This window comes from Cydia pomonella, chromosome 3 (genome assembly GCF_033807575.1).
Source record: "Cydia pomonella isolate Wapato2018A chromosome 3, ilCydPomo1, whole genome shotgun sequence".
NCBI lineage: Eukaryota > Metazoa > Arthropoda > Insecta > Lepidoptera > Tortricidae > Cydia > Cydia pomonella.
Genome location: NC_084705.1, coordinates 26,846,574 through 26,862,673, shown reverse-complemented (window position 1 = coordinate 26,862,673; position 16,100 = coordinate 26,846,574). Strand labels below are relative to the sequence as shown.

The 16,100-nt window shown below is 35.3% G+C and overlaps 1 protein-coding gene across 3 annotated transcripts in view; it reads left to right on the top strand.

Moving 5' to 3' along the window:
- Positions 1-16,100, top strand: part of LOC133516435 (uncharacterized) — a 75,898-nt gene that overhangs the window by 51,519 nt on the left and 8,279 nt on the right. For 2 of the 3 annotated variants that reach the window (XM_061849370.1, XM_061849371.1), the window contains exon 2: positions 11,549-11,655. In XM_061849370.1, the coding sequence (XP_061705354.1) occupies positions 11,624-11,655 (32 nt within the window). In that variant the 5' untranslated portion in view covers positions 11,549-11,623. Of the gene's footprint in view, positions 1-11,548; positions 11,656-15,917; positions 16,064-16,100 lie in introns of those variants that run through there. The other variant, XM_061849369.1, reaches the window with a different exon arrangement.

The following is a 16,100-nucleotide window of genomic DNA, read 5'->3' as shown; positions in this document are numbered from 1 at the left end:
ATCTAACCGAAAAAGGTTTTTTGGTTTCTATTTTTCCTTTCTTTCTCCTTGATAAAACGGGGATTTTAAGAATGACAATAAAGCGATAGATGCAACCAACGTAAATGTAGATGAAATGTAGTACGAATTATATTATTTATTGTATAAAAAAATGAAATGATATAAAAATTGTATTATAATTGTATTGTTATGTATGACCTTTACATTTTTACTCAATACAATTCATCTTCTTCTTCTTCACTGGAACTTTCATATTGTGGCTCCTCATCCACAATTCTTTCCTGCTGAGTGCCTGCAACATCCGTAACTATTATTTTTATTCAGTAATTTTGTCGAGAGAATATTATTGAAGTACAAAAATTTACCTGAATCAAGCGTCTCGTCATTGCTGTCCTCAGTGTCATTCTCGTTCAGTCCTTACATGTTTATGGCAAATTCCTCTTTTTTTGCTTTAATTCTTCACTTCGTTTTGCTTACGGTACGTCCAAAAAACAATTTGAGGATCAACAGGCTATTGAATAATATACATACATGAAACTGTACATGTTAATAATACTTTTGTATACAGATACGCGTAACTTTTTCCGAGTCCACGAAAATTGTCGAGAAGCTTTAGAAAAAAAAAATTTGAGGTATAATAAAAGTCACATAATTTAATCATCGTTATTTCATATCAATTTTTTTTAACACCCTCAGTTTTCGAGATATACTCAAGAAACCGGGAGTTGGAGTTTTTATGATGCTTCAAGTCAAAAAGTTTTAACTTTGGACAAAAATGTAAAGAGACCTTTTTTGTGTAAAATAAAATTACCTTTTTTGTTTATTTAAACTTTTTTTTGTATAATGTATCGTTCGCGACTTATATGCCGCAACGCGTTTTTCGGAAGACGAAATGGCTCCTCCACACTTCCGGTCATGCGGAAACCGGCAGATTTTGTAGTTTTTAGTAAGTTTTAGATTATATTCTTTAAAATAAAAAGATAAAAAATCGCGCTCGAGAATGCGGGATTAACGTTTTTTTTTTACAAGTTCGCGACCCTATAACTCGGCGGCGTCAAGGACTTATCGTCAGATTAGTTAAATTTAGTCTTAAAACACTAAAATCAACCCCCAATATCTTAATCTCACGCGCTCGAGTATTTCAGACTCTCGATTTTTTTTTACTAATCTGATCGTCTATCCTAGGCGCGCGTCACTACATATAGAGCTAAATACTTTACAAGGTTGTTCTATTAGGTCTAAGGTATCTCTCATATCTTAAACTGCCACGCTCGAGTATTACCGAAAATTCCCCTATTCGCCTCCCTTCCTATATAGAACGTAATACAAGCGTTTAAAAAAATTGGAAACAGCCCTATTAATGTACTCGGCAAAACTTTGATTTTAAACGAGCCATTTCCTTGTATGGGCTTCTTAACTTTCTCAGTAGTAGACCATAATATAAATATTTTAGAACAATACACTTATTTTTGTGGGCAGTGTGTAATTAGAAAATAAGGTGCTAATTTGAAAGATAACCATAAATGTTAAATTATTACTAAAATAGTATGTCAAACGATTGCGATGCGATTTATGTAAGATTAAATAAATTACCTACAATTTAGCTAAACTTGGTAAAAATTTGAATGACTCTCAGACTGATAGATATGAAATCCAAAATAATAACACCATAAAAATACAAATTAGTCATAGATTATTATAATGACATAAACAATTTTCCTTCAATGCCAGTCCGTAAGTCATTTTCACGATCATTACCACTTTGTGGTTTACGTGACGAGCCACACGTAGGTATTGCCTATGGTCATAGACACTTTGTTCCACTGTGAACAAAGAATTTTTACCTTATGTATATAGTAATAAGGCTTAAATTAATAACTGATACGACATAAAACTTTTTGATGACTTAGTTATTTTAGTCTCGCATAGAAGTATAATTACTTAACTTAATGTTTAATCGTTATCCGAGGAAAATTGTTCATCTATTTTCTTACGTTAAAATTTCGGTTCAATGCCGTAGTCTTAAAGATGATATTTCTTTTCATAGAACATTACGTTTCAAATACCGTATAATAAGTACCGCAGGATCTGTCGGTCGTGTTAAAAGAAAGTATAAGATTTTCTAATATTTCTGCTTTAAAATAACTAGGTAATTCACGTTCAAGTATAATATCTGGGAGACCGAGCTTTGCTCGGTAAACATATAAAAAATTAAAAAAATCGCGTTTTCCCAGAGATAACACCTAGCTAGATCGATTTTTCCTGAAAACCCCCATATAGCAAATTGAATTGACATCGTTACAGCCGTTTCCGAGATCCACGAAATACATAAATATGTACGTCGCGTAGTACCGCACTAGTATTGGCGCGCCGCTAATAATGGCGTAAGCGCCGACTGCCATAAGGTCCCTTTTGAATTGGATTGTCACATATATAAAAATTACTCGTTTAAAAGTATAATACAAAACATTGTAAATAAGCGTATTTTGAGTAAATGGTTCTCATAGAATTCGTGGCCATAACAATGTAATGGAAATGAAAACACGAATTTCTATCTGTATTTCTCTATTTCCCCATATATTTAAAGTTACGTGAGAATTATTCACTGAAGAGATGTGATATTACGTATGCTAAATACCACATGTGTAGTATTAGTTTTATAGGCAACCGACGCATCTGCCTGACGCCAGTATTGTTGTTAGTACATGTCACTACTAGGTTAAATCACAGTTAACCTTTTACTGCGTAGTCACATTTATCCATTTAACCTCTTTGCTGTGTATGATAAGGGTCCTGATTTAATTTTTAGTCAACTTTTAACATTTTTATATGTATATAAATTAATCGCAGTCAGTTTTGTCCACAATTAAGCATGAAATCTTAATGTAAAACTTTTTGCCTTTTCTTACAATGTAAATGTACTATCGTTAATAATTTGTGAAATGAACACCAAAACCAAGTTTTTATTGAAATTTAATGCTTAATTATCGTCACAAAACTGAGTGCTTAACTATTCTTAATGGCTCCTCTTCACGATGGCCCAGCGCTGGCCCAGCGAGATGGCCATGCGATGGCTGACACGCCACTACACGATGGCGACATTCAGTTGCGATCTATTCATCTTCCAAGATGGACGTGGGAGCATTAGCCGCTGCAGCAATTTATTTATACGCCACGTACCAACCTTTTCTTAATCTGCACAATAATAAAGTAATTAAAAAGAAATGACGTAGAAGATTATGGTGGATGTTATCTATCCATCGCAAAAAATAAATAAACTACTTATTATAGTTATTATGGGACAGTATTACACAAATGACTAAGTCCCACGGAAAGCGCAATAAGACAACGATATACATATTATATACATTTTTATTTTTTATTTTTTTTATACTACGTCGGGGGCAAACAAGCATACGGCCTGCCTGATGGTAAGCAGTCTCGGTAGCCTATGTACACCTGCAACTCCAGAGGAGTTACATGCGCGTTGCCGATCCTAACCCCACCCCCCCTCGTTGAGCTCTAAACACATAGAACTAAAAAAAATACTTAAATACATATAAATACTTAAATACATAGAAGACATCCATGACTCCGGAACGAATATCCATGCTCATCACACGAATAAATGTCCTTACCAGGATTTGAACCCGGGACCATCGGCTTCATAGGCAGGGTCACTACCCACTAGGCCACACAGGTTGTCACCTAAGTCAATTTAAATTTGTGCAATGAACTCTTCAAAGCTTTGAAACCTTACTAAAAATCATTACTTGTCTCTTCCTTAATGTGCCGCTGTGTTGGTATATATTGTGCATATATATATAATTTATGTATGTATATTTAGATATGTAGGTATCTAATATTAATTTCTTTTATTATTGGTATATTTATTTATTTAAATTGTGAATGTACTGTATATCCTGTATGTGTATGTGTGTATCTGTATGTATGTTCTGTATGTATGTCTGCGTAATGTATAAGTAATTTTCCTAATCCTCTTAACTAATTCGTGCACTATTTGTTATAAAAACTTGTTTTTTTAATATCCTGCTACCTTATTTCTATAGTTTTGGTCTTTATGTTTGGGGTTCCATGTTACGCTTTCTCCCCGATATAACTCTAAAAACTTTATTCTTTCGTGATGCGGCCACATACTCGTCATTTTTAATCAAAATAATACACAACACGAACGTCCTCCCTCGACCGCGTTCGAGCACGCACTGAGGGATGGGCCACGTGTAGATGCGGACAGCCATCGCTGGTCCACTGCCTTTGATGTACGGACGAAAAACCGACACCGCGGCCATCCCACCGCCATCCCGCGCGCCATAAGCCATCCGACACCACTACCCTCTCTACACGCTGGCCCAGCTTAGTGGACCACTATGATGGTCCATCGTGTAGAGGAGCCATAACAACTCACGCTAATCGAGTATACTATTTTCTGAAAACTCCCAGTTTCGAGCTATTTGCCAGTGCTCGTAGTGCCGTGGCTCAAAACTACTGAGTGCTTAACTTTTCTTAACAACTCACGCTAATCGAGTACACTATTTTCTGAAAACTCCCAGTTTCAAGCTATTTGCCAGTGCTCGTAGTGCCGTGGCTTAAAACTGAGACCTTAACTTTTCTTAACAACTCACGCTAATTGGGTGCACTATTTTCTGAAAACTCCCAGTTTCGAGCTATTTGCCAGTGCTCGTAGTGCCGTGGCTCAAAACTGAGACCTTAACTTTTCTTAACAACTCACGCTAATCGAGTACCTACACTATTTTCTGAAAACTCCCAGTTTCGAGCTATTTGCCAGTGCTCATTAGTGCCGTGGCTCAAAACGTCGGTATGAATTTCAGAATAATGTACATATGTACATTACAAATGTACAGAACATGTACGTGATATACTTCGTTCTAATTGCCTTATTTTGATTAACATTCATCCAAATCCATCCACTGAGATAATTTACTCCTACCCGTTACATTTAAAACGATACGGTGCTTGGTCATTGACATGATGAAATGAAACACATTCAACCCCATAGGCCTTCTAAGACCTTCAAGTCAAGTGCAGATAACCTACTGTAGTACCTACCTATCTGTGTACTATCTATAGAAGATATATTATATGCCGTTCATCTAATCTCTAAGTTTAACGAGGATGCGATTATCTTATCACCTTATCAGTCCTCATAATGCAGAATGTTCCATTTTGCAATATTATCTAAGTACCTTCTGCCACTAATAAAACAATGTCTCCGAGCCCTGATTTGTCTGCTGTATTTTGTTTTTAATTACGAAGTATTACTTACAAAAATGACACGAAATCTCTTTCAAAATTCATTTTTTTTTGTTATTGTCACCTTTTAAATTAATACTTCTTACCTCATTTTCGTCAACTTAGAAAACTCAGACAGCACTTCTTATTTGAAGGTTACGCATAAGATCTATTTCTTGTCTGTAGGTATCTATCTGATAATTAAGGTATAACAAAAAAGGTACTATTATGCATGTCTATTAAATTTTTTGTGCGCAGATATGCTTGAAAAGATGTTTTGTCTGTTACCTTGACCGTGAAATTAAAAGTTAATTTACTAAAGTAAAGATAATGAACTCTTTATAAACATTAAAGAAGACGGAAAACACATTGAGAAAACGTTTATATGCAAAATTAAAATACATGAATAATAGCTAGATGATACAAATACAAATACAAATAATTTTATTAAAAACAGTACAGTACAGTGTTAGCACTTAAAGACTAAGGATTAAGGATAAGGAAAAGCTTACAAATGCCTGAACTAGGAGTTCCTGTGTTTCAGGCAGAATAGGACCATATTAATTAATTTGTAATTATTCACTTAATTATAATTATAAATAGTACACAATAAAAATCTGGTAAGGTGATAACCTTAACAAAATTACTTATTTAAGTATTCTATATCAAAGTACAGTAAGAAATCATTTTACGGCTATTAGTAAGTTATCTGTATCATCGTATGTCATTTTTTGAAGGGCGCGTCGTAGAATATTCTTATAAATGATGATTCTTATATTATGATGTATTATACAAGTATGATATGAGGTGTCTTTATATATTATTTGTCTTTGTAAGAAACGTAATTTTGTTGACTGCTCATAAAAATACATCTTACTTATAAGTGTTATGTTTATCACATTAAAGTACTCTGACCGTAAAAAAACTGATTACGTGTATCCCCAAGAAATTGTCCAGTTTGAATTTAGCTCAGCCAGAAGCGTATTAGTACCCCGATATAAATAATGTCGTCATGTTTCATATATAAACTTTTCGCCACCCACATACAAATGCAAAAAAGTTCATACTGAAACGTATTGGATTGGAACGGAAGAATTGGGGAATTTTCTTTTTTACATTAAGATGATGATGATGATAAAGATGAAATTAGTAATTTTCAGATATCGGATTTTTGGGGGCAAAATTTAATGATAGGTAGGGAGTTCCTATGTATATCGAGATACTCAATTATCGATAATTTTCTCTAATACTAGTGATCAACGCTAGCTTTGTTTGTTATCTACCTAAGTATTTTATCAGAATCGATGAATAAGTTTCCACAAGGCATATATTTTATATGATCACCAAGTTAGAAAAAAATATTGTGAAATGTAAAAACATTCTTTCGAAGAAGAGAAGATTTTCATACTTTGTTTATTGATATGGGAACTCCCTATCTGTTATAAAATTTTGCCGATATCAGGTACCTAATGTTTCCTCTACCTATGTGTGTAGGGGCACTGTGTAGAAATAATAGCCCCACCACGTAAAACCATAACAACCATCGGAAAACTAGTTTGAATTTGAAACTTACTGCACGCTGATAAGGTACATAATTAAATGCATTTTCCAAAGGCTGTTACGGCTGTTATGTGCGGTCTGAGTACACAGTTGTTTTCATTACATACGTCGCCTATTACCGCCAAACATGGCACGCGACAAGCCAACAAGCTATTGTTGTGTTAAGGAAGTTGAATTACTTGTGTGTATATAATGTGCGATGCCAACGTAAATAGACTGACTACATGGTGCATCTGGCCTTGAGATTTGAGCTGTTTTATCAAATCTTGCTTGGTCAGATATACCCGATGGATATTACAGCCTCCGTAGCCTAGTCGGTAGTGAACCTGCCTACGAAACTGGAGCTCCTGGGTTCGAATCCCGGTAAAGGCAAATGTCTTTTCATCACGAATATTTGTTCCTTAGTTATTGGCCCCGCTCAAACGGTATCACCAGGTTAGGGGCCGTGGGGTTGGATAACGATCGGTAGCGAAGAGCTGGCCCACACCAGCTACCCACACCGTCCCCAAAATGACGGCCATCAGACCACCCCACCAGTCGGTGGGGAAGCGACCCGCGATAGCCGCCGCAGCCATAGTGCGGTAGCGGCCCCTCATACCCCCCTGACGGGGGGTATCGACAGATCACTCAAGTCAAGTGATGTTTATTGAGAATATTTTAAATATAATACGTTTTGTTTTACTTAAATTATTGTAATTTAAATTTTTAATTACACTTTTTAAAAGACTAAAATTAGTAGAAAAATATTCAAAAAAATGTATTAACGTAATTTTTGGCCAATCTGTCATCATAATTCGCTCGTTCTATTCCCATTTTCTGCCACCCTGTAGGTATGTGACTTATAATATAGCAGGGATCTCCAAAAGACGGCTGCCAGTCTAGGTCCGTTCAACGAACCCTCTTTTTTGGCCCTTGGGAAGGAAACAGGAGAGCCGAGGCCCTGGTTGTCCTCGCACCAAAATTGGCCCGCTATTATATGAAGACCGTATGCGTAGGAGCGATAGGCGCTCGGCACACTGGATGCCATTTACACGTTGCTGGGATGTGCGAGCGGGAAGTCGTTATAACACGGCCATTGCATTGTCTCACTCAAACATCGGAGCGACGCGCGAATCGGATCCATTGTGATAAGCGTCATAGATTGATCGCCCATATTACGCCAACTGCCCTAATTAATGGTTATGAGTTCAATAACATAGCAACATACATTATTAACGCTCAATGAATCCCATTAATTTAACGAGCATGATGCTGACTAAAATGAAAAGATACAACATGGGTAGTTATTGCCGATATCATAGTAATAGGTTACTTTCCTACTAGTCAAAACAATTTCTTTTTTAGAACTGTAAAAACGATGTGCCGAAATGGAAATTATATGAAAACTGCTCAAGTTGAGGTCACGTCAAGTCACCTTCTTTTTTTAGTTCTATCCGATTTATTAAATACAAATTATGTCAAAGAATAACTGTTATCTGTTTTGCTACTAATTATCTGGTGCTTTATTTCATGCGTGTTGTGAAATAATTTATTTTACAGTACATAATATATGGTGCTGCTACTTTCCCGCACGTGCACGAGAATGAGCACAATGTACTATAATATACAGGAAAAAACCCTATTGCAGGGAGGAATTGGGAAAATACTGCTGCAAGCAAACAGAAATAGAAAAAAGTTGGAGAAGACTTTTACCCTCAAGGGATCTTAAATTAAAACGGATGAGTAATATACATATTTATTTGCCAGGATACGTTGCAATTAGGTCTTAAAACAGTTTTAGTATCAGTATTCAGTCGACATAAAGCCAACATACAAAATGTTTGTAAATTACATTTACTAGTCTAGTACATCAGGTACAGGCATACAATTTTAATAATCCTAATAAAACAATGGCATAATATCAATAAAAACAAACAAAATTAAAAAAGAAATACTTATTAATTGCACATTAAAAAATAGATGAACTTAGATGGATTGTTATGTCAAAGTTCTGTCATAAACATCAGGCCATGTTTGTTTGAGAAAAGCTTAAGACGAAAGTGGAGGACCCGCGCAAAATCACCTTTTCATACAAACGTAGTCCTCATTTTCCTCTCTGGAGACTCTGGATATTAACATTATTGAAAATATTTTGAAACAATTTGTTGCATATCAACCACAGCTTTGCCCCTACGCTTAATTATTTTCGAATTTTTAATAATTATAATAGTTAGCTGCATTTTAAAATTTGTATTAAATCTGTTTTCACTCCTAATTTTACAATAATAAAAAAATATAAAAAAAAGTCAAACGTAGGGGCATAGCTATGATTAATATACATCAAATTATGTAAACATATTTTCCATTATGTTAATATCCATAGAGGAAAATGGGGACTACGTTTGTATGGAGAAACGGCCTTTCCTCTTAAATAATAGCTATTATCCAACTAATGAATCAGGAACAATTTTAAATTATTCATGATTATAAACCGATATTTATGAGTATTGTTTTTCTAATAGGGCGTCGTAAATCAGCCTCTACACTTAAGTAAATACCATATTTCAAGTAACTTCCCACAAACAATGCACAATAGTATTGTTTTTCATGTAGGAAATGTAAATATAGATGTATGTAACTTTAATGTACCTACAGTACTTTACATAACAATTACAACTAACGCATGCACTTACGTTGAGTTATAAACTTATAAATTAGAATTTTTCTTGACTTTAAGTACTTATGCTTATTTATTTTTATGAAGCATTATTCATGTTTAAGTTTAATGCCAATATGTCCCACAAATATACATATATTGTTATATCGAAGAATTTCAAAAATGTCTAAACATGCATTCTAGAATAGAATTTTATTTATTTATTCGTAAGCACACAGACAATCAATCGACATATGAGAATAACATAGAAAGAATATAGTGCCACGTAATGGCCTCATCTGGCTCATCTCAGCATGTTGCTGGCAACTTCCAGCGCTGATCTTCCGATGATATTCCGATTAAGTGAGAAAAATAACGGAAGGTAACGGGCAAAAAGAAAAGAAACCAAATTAGAATAAGTCAAAATAAGTTACACACTAGACAACATTCATTCTAATGCCTGCGTTGTAGATATCTGAGGGCCTACCGCGAACCACGTTCGACGTGTTGCCTCCCTGTCACACTTACGTACAAATGTACAAGTGCGACAGAGAGGCAACACGTCGAACGTGGTTCGCGGTAGGCCCTCTGATGGCGATTAAGAGAAGCGTAAAGCCAGGAAATCAGAAATATGGCAAGTCGCAAAGTGGAATGTTTTGCCGGCCGCGGTCACATATAGTTTAATTTCCGTGTGACTTTTTCATGGCATTTTCCCTTGATTAAAACGTGTAAAGAATTAACAAACCTACAACTAATTTTGCGTTAGGGGCATGCACACTGCGTCGGAACGACGTGCGAGCGGGATGTGGCTATAATGCGCGCAAAGCGTTGTCTGGCTCAAACTTCGGAGCGACGTGCGAATCGGACGCAGTGTTGCATGCCCCCTCTTAATCCTTGTTTTGTAATATTATATCATAAAACCGGTAATGTGACGACATGTCATTTAAACCTCCTATAATACTATCCGTAATGTCATGACATCGTTCACGACACAAAAATCCTTAGTCATATCTCACCGATAGCCGGTCAAAAGGTTACCTTCATTTTAAATGTTACCAGCAATTAATACTGACAGCTATAAGTATTTAATGATCTTAATCGCCCCTTTTATATCTTTGTTCCGATATGTCGTAACTTCTCTAGGATTTTGCATCAGTTATGACGTTTTGGTATTGAGTTGATAGCTCCTTGCCCTTTGCAAGTGGGTTAACACTGTATTTACATACAATGGACGGCATATGGTTGTTAGATTCGTGTTTAGTTCTGATAAGGAGAATTAAAGCATAACCTAGTTAGCTTTTCTTGTAGTGCGGCGCGCATAAGATTTTTATTATGCTACGTCGGTGGCAAACAAGCATGGGCGCCAGATGGTAAGCAGCCTCCGTAGCCTATGGACGCTTGCAACTCCAGAGGTGTTACGTTCGCGTTGCCAACCCTAACTCTCCGCACTCTCGTTGAGCTCCGGCAACCTTACTTAATATGAGGCATTCATTTGTTATTCATAAGTAATAAAAAACTTTTTTTGTCTTAATAATAAAATTATTTATTTGTTTCTAATGTTGCAATTAACTGAAAATTGAATATCTGGATTGGCAAAAAGTATCTATCATATAGAACCCTAACTTCACCGTCGGTGACCAGCTTTCCCCAAGTAAAATATTAAAATGGGTTAATAGATTTACCAAAAAATAGATATCCATTCAATTCACAATAAAACGAGCTGCTTGAATATAGTTTCAAATAGTTTAATCATATTTTTTTATGATGAAAATTAATACTAAATTTGATTCCAAATCCTAATTGTTGAACACGCCCATGAATCATGAAATTATGATTGAATGCTAGTAACGGCGAAGTTAGGTACTAGAGGAGAATTCAAGGTACCTACGTATTTTTGCCAATTTGATTGCCTCAATTTGTCTGACTGATCTGTAACTTTACTTAAAAATTAATACAATAGCAGGATAATTAGGTATGTACTAAATTAGCACATATCAAAATAAATCTCAGGTAATATTCCTATAGTACCAGGAAGTATTTCGTGTAAATAAACTGTTCTAATCAAATTTTCTATTGTTGCAGACATGCCGTCCTGACGTTTAAGAGCTGCGAGTGATACAGCAAACATACATACACGAAATGTAAACAGGCGTCACAATGCTCCTAACCATATGTAAATCATGCCAGTAGTGAGTATTTATATTGTACTTAGGGCTTGTGCACAAATCACGCGAGGTTCGATATTCACAATTCGAGAAAAATAATCTGCATGAATTATTTATATTTTAATACTTATATACTTGTTTTGACATTTAATTATTTCTAGAAATTAATGTAAATTATAATTTTAAATCTTAATTCCCCAATCCGCAATTGGGCTAGCGTGGGGACTATAGCCCGAGCCCTCTCGCACATGAGAAGAGGCCTGTGCCCAGCAGTGGGACGTATATATCCCTTCAATATTATTATTATTATTTAAATCCTAAATTGTACACGCTAGCAGTACCTACTTGACTATATTTAAGACCAAAATGTACAAATTAACATGATTTCAATGGAATAAATGATCACGTTAGGGGATAGAGGGGGGGGGGGGTATAAGGAGACCTCACGTGTATTTTTCTACAGTGAACGAAACTAAACATACATTTTCGGTAAACATAAATCTTTACTTCGCACTTCAGCGAGTATATTTTACGAAAATATCATCACATTCATAACGTAAATAGAAAAATAAACAAGATTTACTATATATTATACTTCTTATCTTAAAATTAGGTCCAATGACAAAGTTAAAAAAAATACACGTGAGGTTATGTGGGGGAGGGAGGGGTAGCCAAGATCCTCACCAAGTATCATCAAGGAGGAGGAAGGGTCAAAAAGTAGCCGAGAAAACCTCGCGTGATTTGTGCACAAGCCCTTATATTATTTGTTTTGTATTTATAAAGGTGTGGATACAAACACCTTGTGTCAGCAGCCATAAGTAACTAAGTGGGTGAGGTATTTAAAATGATTATTGTATGTTTAATTTTGAACAAAACTATGTAATGCACTGTTGCTCGCGGTATTTCCGGACCGATACGACGTTCAAAGCTTCAAGAAAAGAGTGTATTCCCATCTTAAATTCCGCCAACGCACTTGCAACCCAACTAGTGTTACCTACTCTTATTACTGCTGCTTACTTTGTCATTTTTAGGGTTCCGTTTTTCCCTTTTGTGGTACGGAACCCTAACGACTTAAAAAATAATTTTGCTGTCCGTCCGTCCGTCTGTCAAGACCCTTTAACTCGGGAACACGTGGAGTCGCATCGAGTTGAAATTTAAACAACATATTTAGATCTACAGTCCTGTAAAACTGAAAAAAAAAGACACGGCCGTTTTAGCCGCATAAAACGTATATTTCGATACTCTCAAGGGAATCAAAATTCATAAGATAACTTCCCGTTGACTTAGGACTATGAAATTTGGCAAGTAATATCGTCTTACATTAAAATTTGTAAAAGAAAAAAGTAAGTAACATTTGTACGAAACCCTCGGTGGGCGAGTCCGACTCGCACTTGTCCGATTATTTATTTAGTTTAGTTATATGCTTTGTCGAAAAAGAAAACAAATAGTGCAAATTGCATAGATGAAACGCAAAAAAAAATGTAAAAAAATTCTCAGACAAGCCGGAACCAATTTGATTTTCTTTTTCTTCATGAGCTCTAGGAACAGTGTTTAAAACCCACTGAAAAGTAGGCAAGTCGGTGGGAATGGGAATCAAGTTCTATGGACGCTCAGCCAATGTTTTTTTTAAAATACTACGTCGGTGGCAAACAAGTATACGGCCCGCCTGATGGTAAGCAGTATCCGTAGCCTATGTACGCCTGCAACTCCAGAGGAGTGACATGGTAGTTATATATTAGGTTAATTAAATTGATTATATTGTGTAATGACAATTACCCATTCTATTATTTGTTTTATTATTTTATTGTCTTATATTGTATTTATTTCAAACATCTATAAGTTTACAGCTTACTCCAACATAAAATTATGAGTAACTGAAATAAAAACTAGTTATTTTTTTGTTATATGTGAAGCCGATGGTCCTGGGTTCGAATGATGAGCACAGTTATTTGATCCTATAGTTATTTGTTATGTTTTCTATGTATTTAAGTATTTGTATATTATACACAACACAAGCCTTCTTGGCTTACCGTGGGACTTAGTCAATTTGTGTAAGAATGTCCCTATAATATTTATTTAATTAGACTACAATATTAATTTTAGACTAATTATTACAGTTCATAACATCGTACTATTCGCATCTGTGAAAAAGATAAAAACAATAAGAAAAAAATATGTACTTCATAATTTCGTTATGTCCCAAATTTTAATTTAAAAGAAACAGGTTTGGGACGTGTCAATTTTCGAAAGATATGATTTTACTTCAACCATTAGGCCATTAAGGCCGTTACACACACGTTACATTAGGATAGGAGAGAAATAATAGTACATTGTGCAACGAGGAGGGTAAATGAAATATTGCAAATGAGGGTGTGAATTTGCGATAGCCGCAGGCTTACTTATTTATATGAAATTTGTCTGGCTGGGTTTTTGAGACACTGTTACGGCTGGTTCAAAATTTATAGGTGTGGGGTTTTTAAAGTTTGATGTGTATTAAAATTATGTTATAAAACACCTTCACCTTACGTTATCTATATCCATATCATAACCTACTTATAATATATTCGGACACAATAAGCTAACGGCCTAAATTAAGAAACCTGTATCTGCGGTAGCTACGTAGTTTACTTTATATTATCGATAACCGATATTTTAATTACATCAAATTTAGAACATCTCTGAGAAACAAAGCAATTTGATTTGACCTCTATTCTAATATCAGTCGAGATGAGGTTTTATTCGTAATGAGGTGTCAGTTGCAAGCAATGTTGACTAATCTCGCATGTTACTTGATATCGAATGATATGGGAGTTGGCCCCGACTCTTGTTTGTCGGAATTTAAAAAAAACTACGGATGTGTGACATGCAATACCAATAGGGTCGGCAACGCGCATGTAATCTCTGGTGTTGCAGGCTACGATACGATAGGCTACGGTGACTGCTTACCATCTGGCGGGCCGTATGCTTGTTTGCCACCGACGTGGTATTAAAAAATGCGCGAAAAAGGTTCCAGATACCGCCATTTGACGTTTAGTTTATCTTTTAATTAGTTTGTAAGCATAAAATTAGTTTGTTCTGTTGAAGCTTATGATGTGAATGTAGATAAATCAGTTTATGTAACTGTACATAATTGTGACGTTTCCAAGCAATAAATCTCACTTTGTCACTTGCCATAAAGACGCTTTGACAGGTTATTCGTATAATGATACATGCAAATCTTGTCCTTATAGTAAGCGACAAAGTAGGACGTTTGGCTAGATTTCGACTCTCGTGATCCTTTTATGAAACTCATTTCATTCGTTTCTTAAACTCACACTCGTACTTTAATGCCGTGCATTATGTAGCAGTCACATAAGCAAATATTAAAGATATATATGTATATATGTGAACAAAAAAACCGTCTGACAGACAAATGACCACTATACCTGTCGCATCGAATGACGGTTCCTATGACAATTCCTTGAGAGGTATAGAATCGATAAAATGTAAAATAACTAAGTAGTTATAGCAAAAGTACAGCAATTTGTACTCTATTCACCACCAAGACACTAACCGTGAATAATCTTCACAATTACCCAGTCCAGTCACGCCATGATAAACCTGTAACTGTCACCTGTCAAGATAAGTCACGGTTTCATGACTCAACTCGAAACGTACTATCAATGTATGACGCATAAACGCACTTAGTACATTTTACTTCTTAGGCAAAAGTGCTGTAGTACAAATTTATATAAGAGGATCATACAGTCGCTAACAACGCAAAGTTGCAAACTTATGTGTCCTGCACGCAAGAATTATCCCATTTCATTATAAACTCTTTGCAGAGAGCATTAAGTCGGTTTTAATTTGTGGATTTTTGATGAAATTGGACCTTAATGTTTCGCGAGTTGTTGTTAGGTGTTTTTTCACATATATTTGTATAAGGAACAAACGGTTACATTGCAAAGTTATATTTGCAGCTGAAAGGGGCGCTACTGTCATACAATTTAAAAAAACATAGTATGTGGTTGTGTTGTTTCTAAGTTATCTACCGGCAAACATAACTTTGCAGTGCTGGAGTTTGAAAAACAGTGTCGATCTTGCTTCTCTCGGATGTGGGTAGGCGCGAACAGTATATCTCTATGTTTTAAAGTAACATTTAATAATAAGTCAAAATCAGAGTATTTACTATTAATTAAAAGTGCATGTGGAAATCAATGTTTTTAACTATGACATACATGTATGTAACTGTAACATAGACGTATTATGCGAGTTTTTATTTGACGAACTAATACAAAATCATGCTGTGACTTCTAAATTAAAATTGAAAAGAAAAATATCAGTTAATATCATCAAATCACATCAGACTGAAGTTTTCTGAGACATAAAAGTAATCGTGTGTAAAAACAATGTGGTTCCTGGTTATTATACTGGCCATAATTCTTGGTGTCCTGTAAGTTACAAATTTACTTTACCTAATCTAAAAATGT